At 50.0% G+C, this 12,959-nt stretch overlaps 4 protein-coding genes across 4 annotated transcripts; 2 read left to right on the top strand and 2 right to left on the bottom strand.

Moving 5' to 3' along the window:
* Window positions 1–1,927: 1,927 nt before the first annotated feature.
* ANOM_008887 (lytic polysaccharide monooxygenase auxiliary activity family 9 protein) lies at window positions 1,928–3,478 on the top strand (the record flags this gene model as incomplete). Its single annotated transcript, XM_015554143.1, has 3 exons — window positions 1,928–2,289; window positions 2,361–3,064; window positions 3,121–3,478. Coding segments are annotated over 3 exons (1,131 nt in total), but the record flags the coding sequence as incomplete, so codon positions are not given.
* Window positions 3,479–4,543: 1,065 nt separating this feature from the next.
* On the bottom strand, window positions 4,544–5,305 carry ANOM_008886 (uncharacterized protein; the record flags this gene model as incomplete). Its single annotated transcript, XM_015554142.1, has 1 exon — window positions 4,544–5,305. The coding sequence occupies one exon, from the start codon at window positions 5,303–5,305 to the stop codon at window positions 4,544–4,546; it is 762 nt and encodes a 253-aa protein (XP_015403656.1).
* A 134-nt stretch (window positions 5,306–5,439) lies between these two features.
* On the top strand, window positions 5,440–6,431 carry ANOM_008885 (uncharacterized protein; the record flags this gene model as incomplete). The annotated part of the gene is made up of 3 exons (XM_015554141.1): window positions 5,440–5,472; window positions 5,529–5,622; window positions 5,683–6,431. 3 exons carry the CDS (start codon window positions 5,440–5,442, stop codon window positions 6,429–6,431), a joined length of 876 nt encoding a protein of 291 aa, XP_015403657.1.
* A 786-nt stretch (window positions 6,432–7,217) lies between these two features.
* ANOM_008884 (DUF3433 domain-containing protein) lies at window positions 7,218–11,231 on the bottom strand (the record flags this gene model as incomplete). The annotated part of the gene is made up of 3 exons (XM_015554140.1): window positions 11,031–11,231; window positions 9,112–10,965; window positions 7,218–9,058 (listed from the first exon to the last, which is right to left on the bottom strand). The coding sequence occupies exons 1-3, from the start codon at window positions 11,089–11,091 to the stop codon at window positions 7,218–7,220; spliced, it is 3,756 nt and encodes a 1,251-aa protein (XP_015403658.1). The 5' UTR covers window positions 11,092–11,231.
* Window positions 11,232–12,959: the final 1,728 nt, after the last annotated feature.

Genomic DNA, 12,959 nt, shown 5'->3' with positions numbered 1-12,959 from the left:
ATGCATTTCTCTCTCTCTCTCTCTCTCTCTCTCTCTATATATGTTAGGGATAGAGTGTTTCGTAGCATCCTCGCGTCATATGGTGTTTTAGTCTGGCAGGGGTAAGAAAATATATAAACTTCGTAGCCTCCGTAGACTGCATTGTCCGAACGTTTCATTTTCTGATAGGACCTCTGTTTGACATCTTCCTATACAAAGACAGGCCTACTATATTGGGCTATTAGGGGGTGCAACATGTTAGTGAAATCTAATATTGCAACCATGCTTTCAAATCAGCGAATAATCCATGGTGAACATGCCAACGCCAGAATATGAGATAAATGACTAATATTCTCGCAGCAGGTGACAGTATATGTTACAAAGAAGCTAGAACGACCTAAGAGCCAAGGTCCAATGATGTCATGATAATATCTGAAACTATTGCAGAAGCGCCCTATGTTGCCCTATGAATAGCCTGACTGCATGTGCCCGATAGATTTACAACCTGTCCCTCCGAGGCATGCTTGGGAACAATGTGCTAAGCGCTGTTCTCAAGCACCAGCATAGTCTACTGATCTGAATCGAGAAAACTGCAGATTCTTGCATAAATAATCCTTGGGGTATGGCTAGAAGGGCCGGTCAGCTGACTACCTCTTACCCCAAAAGAAAATGCGTAGAATTATCTCCGACCGTTATACCTCCACGATTCTGATCCTTTCCTGCAGTCATCAAGGGGTTCTTCGCGGCAAGTGGCCTCGATCCAAATTACCTATCCTTTGTGGCTGAAAAATACCCCTTATTCACATGTTGTCTGACTGGCAACTGTAAGCGACATGAGCGTCTACTGAACATCCTGGCACCATGCCGAACCTGGCCTCTCATATTTTGTCCAGAAGTTCAGTCATGTTGTCAGGTTGCGTTTATGGAATAATGCAATTAAACCTCCGAAACATGTGATATGCTTCTGTGATTATCTCGGTGTTAACGACAGCAGTTCCAGTGGTAAAGATAGAGCATGGTGAAGTTTGTTCTGCCCCGTTCTTTGTAGTCCTGTACCTCACTGCCGGGGAAAGATCTCTTTGTGCATGCATGTCTTAAAGCGCGACGACTGTGTCTTCACAGAGGCCAAGAAAATAAACGATTTCCAACGGGGCTGTAAATCCCGAAAGATTCCTGTTTGAAACCCGGCTGGATCTGTACCTGAGCCAGAGCCTGGAGCGCCAATCAGATGGAGCTGTTCCAGTGGGTGAGAGTGGAAGCCAAGACACTATCCGAATGTAACCTGGCCCTAGCTGCGATCCACCACACGAGACTCACGGTCACACTGCCTGTGTGCGCATGGAATAATGCCATTATGGCGAGGGCTATATTTGGCTACGTTGCACAAGTACAAGGGCAAACAATAGACCGTCCTTCTATAATGGTGGACAGATAACAGAGCATGTTTGCGGGTTCGATTTCTTCCAAAACCTGCTTGATGCATGCTCGATAGATCCGGTTGGACTGGACTCAGTGTGAAACGGGTCATTTCACAGGACAGACAACCACTGGATGGCCCTGCAATCATTAGCCCTCACCGGTGCCTGTGGGAGCCTGTCTGTCAGCGAACATGCTCCACCGTCAATTTCCCCCAAATCCAACAGCGACAAAGAATACGCGAACGCCACCACAGCTCTGAAACCGCCAAGAAAGACCCTCGGGGGCGGATTACCCGACGGCATTTCAGCGAATCTGGACTTCGATCGGACCCGTCGGCGTTGAAGCGTTGGCTGCTGCGATCTCCGCTGCTAATCTCTCGGTAAGCGCCGAGCAATCTAATTGATCGACTGGACTCATGGATGCCCTGCTTTAATTCTATTAAGGGTTCAATTGGGCTTTTTCGGTTAGTGGGGTCCGTTGGTGGTCTTTGAACTTTGTGCAGGGTCTTGAACGTTGGATTTCTTTATATACCCTCACCGTCGTCTCTTTGGGTACCCACCTCTTGCTTCACATTCTACAAGTCATTCCTTTCTTTGTAGTCATTCTTTTCTAGCCGACCTGCTTGAAGCAGGTTCTCACTTATTCATTCCTTACGTTCCAACGTCATTCAACTGTCAATCTGTGATTGATCCTTACATTCCTTTTTGTGCAAGATGTTTCGATCCGCCCTGTTTCTCCTCCTCGCTCCCTTGGCGCTCAGCCACACAACCTTCACCACGCTCTACGTGGACGAAGTTAACCAGGGCGATGGCACCTGCGTCCGTATGAACCACGATGCCAACACCGCCACATACCCCATCGAGCCCTTGTCCAGCAAGGATATCGCCTGCGGTAGGAACTTGACGACCCCCGCCCCCAGATAAAGCCGGAACGACATCAACTAACACAGCCCGGAATTACAGGCAAAGATGGCGAAAAAGGCGTCGCCCGTGTGTGCCCCGCGAAAGCCAACTCCCTCCTGACCTTCGAATTCCGCGCATGGGCCGACGGCGCCCAGCCGGGCTCCATCGATATCAGCCACAAGGGCCCCTGCGCCGTGTACATGAAGAAGGTCGACGACGCGACGGCGGATAACAACGCTGCGGGCGACGGATGGTTCAAGATCTGGCACACGGGCTACGACGAGAGCACCGAGAAGTGGTGCACGGAGAAACTGATCGACAACAACGGGTTCCTGTCTGTGCGGGTGCCCTCGGATATCGAACAAGGCTATTACCTGGTCAGGACGGAGTTGTTGGCACTGCACAACGCTGCCTTTGCGGACCCGCTTGACCCACAGTTCTATGTCAACTGCGCCCAGATCTTTGTGCAGGGTGGTGGCAGTGCGAAGCCCGAGACTGTTAGTATTGGTGAGGGCTATTACTCGCTGGATAGCCCCGGCGTGAAGTACAATATCTATGAGAAGCCCCTGAAGCTGCCCTATCCTATCCCCGGCCCGGCTGTCTATGAGAGTAAGGGTGTTGCGGAGCGTTCGGTCAGTCCGGCGGAGAAGAGGGCTGTTGCTGCTCAGAACAAGGGTCTCAAGCCTGCCGGTTGCATCTTGCAGCGCGATAACTGGTGTGGGTTTGAGGTTCCTGACTATAGTGATGAGAACGGCTGCTGGGCTGTATGTTCTTCTTGTGGATTTTTAGTGTTTCATGGTCACTGCTAACTCGTTTCTAGTCTTCCCAAAAGTGCTGGGACCAGAGTGATGTGTGCTACAACACCGCTCTTCCCACGGGTATCCACGCTTGCGACATCTGGATGACCAAGTGCAATGGCATCGACGATGCCTGCAGAAGCGGCGATTTCAACGGACCCCCGAACAAGGGCCAGGTTCTTACGCCGGAGCCCAAGAAGCTTGGGGGATCGACCAACATCTTCAAGAGGGAGGTCAGGAAGTACAAGAAGTGGATTGCATGAGCGAAGCATGGGCCATGGAGTAACGGGCGTAGTGATTGATGAGACTTGACGAATCGCTGCACGACAGCACAAGATAGAGCATTTGTTAGCTGGACTACGGAATCGTATTGATTGAATATCCTGTGCCACCTTTTTTCCTTTCCGTTCTTTTCTCTTTTCAGATTCTTATATTTCACGCTGATGCTCCTTTCCCTGCTTGTAGGGAAGGCTGCATGTTCGCTCCGGAGGTGGAGCAAACCTCCTTAGTCTGGTTCGACAGCGACGCCGTACCGTTCACTATTTACGAGTCAGACACACTTGTAGGCGGAATTTGGTGTATATTAGCGGTGCCCTGGTCCGCAAGACGTTTTAAATCATTGCATATCGTCGCGTTTGCTGTGCCGGCCTCGACCTACCCTCGGGGCATCCCTAGGGCTGCCTTGCTCTTGTCAGCTTCTCTGCTTGCCTGGGGGAAGAAGTCGCGTTCAAAGCCCTCCCCAGTCGTGGTAGACTCGCACCCTGGCAATTAGTTCTAGATTAGAGTATAGGTCACCGACATCTTTCTATACTACTATTTTTCTGAAACTATCTATAAGCTCTCGAGTAGATACTAGTTCAGAGACTAGACAGATCTAAACGGCTTTAAAAGAGTATAGAGCTAATCCTCGAAGGACATGTTACTCTACAGTAGCCAAGACAGTCAAGTAAAATTAATACGAGGAATCATGCAGAAAGGGTACATCAACAAGGCTCGAGAGTGGTACGCGGGATACACAGCAGCTGAAACATAGGAGACGTGTTCAATCTCGCAACTCAGTTTCTCCCCACTTAGGGGTGGCTTCATAAATGAAACGCGGGTGAGACAAGACTTCTTTCTGATACCCTTTAGACCGAGCAAAGGATAAAGAATGGTAAGGGCAAGGTTTTCACAACTCCCACGAAACTGATAACCCTTGATTTAAAATCCTATGAAAACAACTATCACAAACAGCTACAATTCACCCAGTCGTGTTGAAAGAGGCCCCATAGGAAGACAAAATCGACATCTTAGCCTTGAACGAATTAATGGAGCATGAGGAAGAATAAACGAAGATACGAAAGGCGCGATAAGCTATCTAAATAGTGGCTAAATGCCTGCCACAGAGCACATTCACATTAGGCTTCAGATTACCACACACAGGTGCATTGCGACGGATGATTGAGGCTAGAAGTGAGACTCCACCTTCTTTTGGCTTTCGTCTATAGCCCAATCACATCGCGAAGTCTTGGATCTGACCAGTGAGGCCTGAGCCTCAGTGAAGCCTCTGGCCTCAACGGCTGGGTTATACCCTACCCCAGAAAGACGGGCAACATCAGCGCTATCCACAACTGTGGCCGGCTTCCCGTCTGCTCTCTTGTACACAGTGACCACACCAAATCCACCCATTCCGACGTTGTGGCTCAGGGCAGCACGTGCGCCTTCGACCAGTCTGTTGTTAGCCCAGCCGCGCAGCTGCCACACGAGCTCTGCGCATTGTGCCAATCCAGTTGCTCCCAGGGGGTGCCCTTTGGAAAGCAAACCTCCAGACGGGTTGACTACCGTTTTGCCACCATAGGTGATATCTCCTCGGCGGACATACTCAAACGCCTTTCCTTTCTCTGCGAACCCCAGTGATTCAAGTGCGAGCATTTCAGCGGGTGCGAAGCAGTCGTGCAGCTCGCACACTTTGATTTCGTGCACAGATTTCAGGCCAGCCTGATCTAGGGCAGTTTTCACTGCAGCTTTGGTAATACTGCTCCCAGCGGCAGACTCGAGGCTTCCGGCGAACAGATCAGGGCTGTCGGTTGCTGAGCCTTGACCCGCAATCAGGATGGCTTGAGATTTCAATTCAGGTCTCTGATCGAGGAACGCCTGAGAAACAAGAACGGCGGCGGCAGCTCCGTCGCTGGTAGGGCAACATTGAAGCTTCGTGAGGTGGCCCCCCATTTTCGGGGACTCGAGAATTTGCTCTAAGCTGTATTCATCTTGAAACTGGGCATACGGGTTGTGCTTCGAGTGCTGATGATTGATTCGCGCAATTTCCGCAAAGTCCTGAGGCGAGGCTCCGTAACTAACACGCAATGTCAGTCCTCATCTCGAACGAAGATTGCTTGGTTATTCCTGCAGTCGTGCACATACCTCTCAATGTATCCCTCATGGAATCCTGAAGACAGTGCGTGCCGTGGAAAAGATAGAGGCCGGGCAGGCTGCTCGTGCCCGGGGCGGTGTTTATGAATACAACCACAAGGACGTTATTCTTTACAGTGAGTTCACACATACCTCACCCGACTAGCTCTGGGAGACATCTGACGCGTATTCTCAAGACCTCGGCGTTACGGCCAAACGCAATGATTTGCCTCTTGTCCTCGAGACGGATCTGAACTTTCAGCCGGTACCAACTTTTGGGACCATTCCAGCCTTCTTCTCTCGCTTGCCCGTCGAGTTCAAAGATATTTTGCCCAAGTGGAACCCACTGGGCTACGTCCATGGAGAGCAATACCTCGAGATTCGCAAATATCCCATTCCAACTGCAGGCAGGCTTGTCACGCATAGCCGACTCCTTGAGGTGGTCGACAAGAAGAAAGCAGCCATTGTGACCATGGCTCACATCACACGCGATGAGGTTACCGGGGAAGATGTGTTTTACAACGAGGTCTCTCTGTTCGTGAAAAATGCTGGTGGCTTTGGCGGCCAAACCCAGCCCAGTCTCAGCAACTCAAGGACATACACGGCGCCGGATTTCATATGTGAAGATAAAACATCCGAGGAGCAAGCGGCACTATACCGGCTGAGTGGTGATTATAATCTGGGGCATATAGACCCCGCTGTTGGTAGGGCTGTTGGGTTTCCTGCCCCGATTCTTCACGGTCTCTGCTTCTTTGGTATTTCGGGGAAACATATCGTCCAACAATATGGCCGATACAAGAGTATCAAGGCCGCTTTGTTGAGAGTGTCTTCCCTGGGCAGACCCTCCGGCCCGAACTGTGGAAGGAGGGTAAAACAGTCACTTTTCAAACAAGAGTTGTTGAAACGGGCAAAGTGTGCATTGCCGGTGGAGGGGTGGAGCTATTGACTGATAGTCAGAACAAGCTGTAGCTGCATGATTCTAGTAACTGGTGCATTAGGGCGGCAGGCTATCTTCTTGTATTTGCTATGTACGCCTTTGTTTTGATTGTATTATTTTTCATGTTTCGGTGGAAAGGATTGCTTTGCGCTGTAGAAGTCAATACGGTCGTTTTAGGCACTCCAGTTGCTGTCATGTAGTTTTAGGTAGTATTAAGTCGCTGAGAATTATATTTAAATAATATGCTATTTGATTTTACGTATTGTCTTAAACTTCTACTGATTTAAGAAAGAATTGGGGATGTAGTCGCCAGAAGCACTTCTTTATATATCTGTCTTTATATATCTGTGAAAGTTCTTCGATGACAGCAAAATATATTTTGAGATGGAAATACGTTTTACTAAATATACACCCAATCCTTTATAAAATCATTCGATATTTCAACGTAATATATTTTATTAAATAGAGAATCGATTAGATCTAATCTTAAGTGATTTACTATGATATAAGTTATCTCTAAATTTTACGATTGTTTGTAACTGTAGAAAAAATATCTCAATTTTGATGTGATATAATTCCCTTATCACTCTGATATATTGGATCCTACAGTCTATCTATATGGAGAATATCCTTCGTCTTCGCTTCTTCCTGTCAAGATGATGTGGTGCATATATTATCAAGCTATATGTACAAAGATCCACATGCGTACATACATAGATCCATAAAACAATATCAAAATCCTGTCTAACCAAAACTCAAAGACGCCAGGCTATAATACAAGCAGGTCATATCACATTACTCATGATTTCGTTGTGCCCCAGAATCATCATTACCAATAGGCCGGAGCTCAATCGCACCAGGTTGTTTAGCGGGATCCACAGTGCCTGAATCAGTAACGACAGTTGGTTTGTCCTCCTGCACCAGCGGCTCTTCGTCCACAGCAAACCGCCACTGGGCGTCCGACCCTGGAAACATCCGGAATGCATAGCGTTTGTTTAATCGATCCAAGTAATCCCGGCGCTGGAGGCTGGTCCACGAATAAGTCCCTCGGAAGTCGCTCAGCATCCGACTGTTTGCAATCCAAGGAATGACGGATCCAATGGATCGTGGAATCCGTGGCCCTTTGAACCGACCCCGTCGCGTCCCAAACACGACCAGCACAACCAGCGTGTCCAGCGCAATGATAGACAGCGCGATGGTCAATGATGGGACCGACGGGACCATAGCCCAGGTGCTGTAGTAGACGGTAGCATTGGTGGCAGTGTATGGCTGCTCCAGTGGCTCTAGGTAGGTCGGTCCCCACAGAGAAAAGTAGGTGCTGTACACCCACTGGTAGACGGTCTCCGACATAGTAATCAGGTCTGCGGAATCCAGCGCGGACACCCTATTCTCTCTTTGCTTATACAAGCGAGCAACCAGGAAGCCCGCCCAATCATATGAAGACACGGTGGGCCCTTTTTGCTCCTCGTCGACAAAGCTTTGGGGAATGGAGGCGAAGACTTTGTTAAATTGGCCCAGACTAACCGTGGCATTCTCATACATGGGGCCGGAGGTAATCGCAGTGTTTGGTACAGGGTCATAATCCTGGATCTGACCCTTTTGGTCGAAGACAATGGAAAAGTTCTGCATCTGGACGTGCGGTTCACAGTGCAAAGCGATCGTGTTTTTCTTGGTCATGGCCGAGTCTCCTGTGTAATTCCATCGTCCAAGCACCAGAACCGTGAATGTTTGACATTGGTCCATGTCCTCGAGGGCCGCAGGAGAAAGGAAGTGAATAGAGAGGGGGATCTTGTCGCTCCTTTGCTGGAACATGTCCACCGTGCACTGTCGGCTCTCATTGTGAAACGGTTGGTACTGCCAATAGAATTGCCCCGTCGTGTCGTTCCTCTTCAGGTGCTCAGAAATCGATAATTCCTGGCATTCGAAGTCAGCGCCAATGCCGAGGGTCGTAGCCTCATATGAGGCAGTCACGTTCGGCTGAGTGTTTTTCAGGGGCACGAATGAATAATCTGGACTGGTCCACGGGATCATAGGCACCCCGCTGGTGATACTGGTCTGAATCAGATCGTACTCGGTGAAATCCGCGGCAAAGTCAGTTTGCTTGAATATGGAGTTGCTGTAGTTCGCCTGGATGGCTTCGGTGGAGAACCCGGACGTGGTGAGCTTTTGCGTGAAAAGTCCGCCGGAAACCACCGTGAGGACCGTGTTGACCACGCAGGCCAAGGATACCAGGCCCAACAAGAGATGACGGTCCCGGATGGTTTTCAAAAGAACTAGCCACGGGGTCTGGGAGGCGTAGTTCATTGACAAGGAGGCCCTCGCCTTCGCCTGTCCGCGTTGCAGATGGACCCACGGCTCCAGGATACTGATATTCCGCTGGATGGAGTTGCAGAGCGCTCCGACAGCAGAGGCAACTACGGAAGGAAGGAAGGATAACACGACCTGGAAGAAACTAGAATCCGACTGGGTAAGATGCTGGAAACTACCCTCATGGGCGAGCGAAGCGATGACCAATGCCATGATAGCAATGACCGCGACAAGAAGGAGGAACTCAAGAATAAAGATCGGAATCACCAGAAAGTGCGGCCTCGGATCAACGCGCGTGCGAATCCGGTCCCTCAGGCGGGATGAGGAGTCTAGTCTTGTCAGTGGAGTCGAGGGAACCATCCGGGGCCAGCCTAGTACTTACCGTGGCTCTCGCCGTCCACCGAGACTAGTTCCACGCGTCTTCCCATCGGTCCTTCCCGCCAGTAAAGTCGGACATTTCGAAGAACCATCCGCAGTTGTCGAGTCGAAAGCTGATGGAAATCGGACTGGGCATTACCGAGAATATTCGACGGGGAGAACAAGTCTGTAACCATGCTACACATCGCCCCAATGGAGCCTGGATCGCTTTGAAGGATATTTGGGCGACGCTGGTAGAAATACAATAGAGCAAGGGCCACGACGGTGCTCAAGAAGAGAATGGCCTCCGACAAGGTTGCTGCGAACGAAACGACGGCAATGGTGACTCGGTGTGCGAAGCGAACAGCGGAGACGGTCGTTGGAGGTATATCCGGATTGAACAAACGCCCCATGGTCAACACAAAGGCTTGAATGACAACTCGTTTGGTTTTCTCTTCGAATTCCCCCTGCTGCATGACGGTCGTGGTATCCAGAACGGGCATAGGCTCCAAGTCATCCATGTCCTGACTGACGACGGGAAGCTCGGTCACGGTGAGGTCGCCCATCGTGTCGTTATACTGCATGAAGAGTATGTCACTAGTGTAAGGTGCGCGATGAGAGAGGAGGCCCTGAAACTCGTCGATATTGAATTCCTGGCTGGTCAGATTGGCGGTGGTGTTAGCAATCACACGCACCGACGTGATGGAGCTGTTCGCATGCATATGGATCTCCGCCATGGCTTTGTGATACTCGATATCGCAAGCAAACATGGTTGCCGACGAAGTATATTGGGAACCCAGGGAGCTGATCGCGTCGGCAGGAGCTGTCGTTGCGTTGACGGATAACAGAACGCCGTATAGATCAAAAGGGTCGCAACCACGGGGACGGAATGCTTTTCGCATCTCGCCCGAGTCAAAGGTATCTGTCGTCCACACGGGCTCCCAGTATCGCACTTGCAGAAAGTCAGTGTCCGGGTAGAAAATACTATCGTATTGAAAGTCCAAGGAGCAATCCTGGTCCGTCCCGTTGACCAGGGACAACCCAGTCACGTTCCACGACAGTATCGGGTGTTCCACATCGGTTTGATTGATCGTCACCGGTAACGCATTATTTGTCGCCAAGTCGTGACAGGATAATTGCGACCAATAGATGGTTTGGTTGATTTTCCACACGGTGCTTTCCCGTCGGTCATTTGTAGGAATCTGCACGGGCGGTACGGCAAAGTCGGGGGACCGTGACTTCTGCGGACTATTGGCGGCAGTCGACGCAACGGCCGAATTCACAGAATCAAAACTGCTCCGTGCCTGAGCGGCGATCCAATTGGCCTGAGTGCCCAAGTCCACCAGATCCGGCCAGGTCTTCATCTGCTCATTGGAGATCACGGTGACCTCGCGCAGTTCCAGGAGTGTACTCTGCAGGGCAGGGAGAAACATACGAATGAGGACGGTTACAATCGACACCAATAGGGCCACCCAGTGACCCCGTTTGGCTGAAAGAAACGGGGTTACGAAGGTTTGACCGAAGTTGTAGTTGATAAAGAGCACGGAGGCCGGAACGCCTTCCGGTCGGGCCAGCTGGAAATACGGCTCAAGACGCAAAACATCGAAGTCGACGAGAGACCATAGGGTAACAAGGATGAGGGCGACGATAATGGGGATATAGTTGTAGGCAAAAGACTGGAGACTGGAGACTTCATCGGTCGCTTCCAAAAAGACCAGTCCTCCGTACCACGTCGTATAGCGTCGCAAACCCTCCAATATCAGCAACATCAAAAACATCAAAGAGGCGAGGAAGGTCAGGTAGATTGGGCGCAGCGTGAAGGGCCGCCACCCTTTCGGTTGCGGATGCGATTCATGACGAGCAGTGAAGAATTGAGATCCTGTTCATAATACGCACGCGGTTAGCGAGAGAAGGGCGCTTATGATTTCTCCGATTATTTCTTACTCCTTATGTTAATGTGCGACCACAGCGCTTGCAGCTTCCTCTTCTTCAATTCCCAGGACATGCTTGACCAGCACGTCCCATGGGAAATACGGCAGAGTCAGAGTATAGAGCAGAAGCGTTGGCATCGTCCACGGAAGTTAACGAAATTGAATATGGGCGGTACAGAGTAGGATTGTCCTCCCGGGGTGGTTTCTGATATCGGGGAAGAAATCCGGCATGACGGGGGACTGTGATTAGACCATACAAAATGGGGAAAGAACCAGCGAGACCGAATGATAAAGACTGGAATGGGAGAAGCGAAAGCAAAAGAGACTGTAAGTGGACAAGGGGGGGGGGAGAAGGTAGGGGAAGGGGGCAAGGGAAAGAGGATCTGGTGGGACGGGACGACTGGAGAGAGAGCAACAGGATGACAAGACAAGACGATGTTGACGACGACCGATGGATGAAGATCGACGGGGCCACCTGATTGGAGGCATGGCTTTGTGGCTGAGCTCCCTCCCGTGCCGCTTTAATCCGGCCATCGAGTATACCTAGTTGAGTACACAGTACCATACTCCGTACTACTATTCGATAATATTCTATTCTGTAAAGCAGCTGTGATTGCTATATAGTCAGATATTTTGAATCTGATGGTATTAAAATATATACCAGATGATAACTCAGTGACAAGTGAGTGTGTGTTTTCAACCACAGCGTAATCCTCTTTTTGCAGTCATCTATCCATAAATATATGTTAGGACATTCACAGGGAGAATGATAAGCGAAAGACGGCACGACTACCATGGTACTACTTGAAGTTGCATCGCTAATTTATTCAAGTTAAGCTTAGACGATATTTCCTAGTACTGTTGATTGTGTAATACTTGCGTTTTGCTTTTATCTTTCGTTCGAGTTAGTAGCTTTTTGAGTAGTAGCCATTTCCTTTACACAACACTGTTCGAGCTGCAACCATGATCACTTCGGAAACATACCAAACTGGTACTGATGGTGTACAGCCGTTTCCAATAATTCTCTACCCAAGGGGACTCATAGTGGCGTTACTTCAGGCGCATTTTTGTACCGTGGTGGTGTGATGTACACTTCTGTTTGGATTTCATTCTCTATGCCTGATGGATGCGGACTAGAACAGTTGCCCCCGGGTGTACGCAAGTCGATCGTTATTCGTTGACCCTGGGTATTTTTTCGCTCTTTTGTTTCTCCCTAATATGTGCGAAGCAAGATCCTTGCAGTAGTAGTGCTATTATTGAGGCATGGGTGGTCTCTGGCCTCGCGAATGCTGGATACACTTAGCATGACCTTATGTGACGAGTCGTAGGTACCATACAAAGGTATCAGACAATCGCCAAATATATGCCGTGGAAAAGTCGTGTTTCTATAGATACAAGGACAGGCATAGAAAGATGACCCTTAAAAGCAGCAACAGAATGGAGAATGCAGCCAAGAAGTCTAGGCATGAAGGATCATCTCATCGAACTGGCCAGTTAGAGCGGCGACCCTCACCTCCCCAACCAGGAAAGCCTGTCCTTGAATAGTATTACCAGGTTGGCTCGGGACTAGACCGACTCGGTAATGGCGGAAGAGGATTGCTTGTTTGGTTTGCCCTTTTCAGCATTCTGGGACCCAGTGTGGAGCTTGGAAATTGGCGACGAGCCACGCAGCCTCAGTGTGGCCGCGCAGTTGTGTGCTGGAAACCAAAGGATACCCGCCAGGGGGATTCCACTACACTGTAAGGAGAGCAATGATTGGTTGCACAGCGGAGGGCTATGGCGATTGAGTGCAGTCTCGATCCCTGACCCATGGTCCAGAGGATCTTGCTGCCCACTCAAGAGTCTCAACCATGGCTGGGTGGCGGTGTTTCAGGGTTCGTCTGCAGCTAAGCGTCTTTGGTCCCACCATGTCATCATTCCATGATCTGGACGGACCTTTATT

This window comes from Aspergillus nomiae, assembly GCF_001204775.2.
Source record: "Aspergillus nomiae NRRL 13137 chromosome Unknown contig00320, whole genome shotgun sequence".
Classification (NCBI taxonomy): domain Eukaryota; kingdom Fungi; phylum Ascomycota; class Eurotiomycetes; order Eurotiales; family Aspergillaceae; genus Aspergillus; species Aspergillus nomiae.
This window is presented reverse-complemented; position numbering and strand designations above follow the sequence as displayed.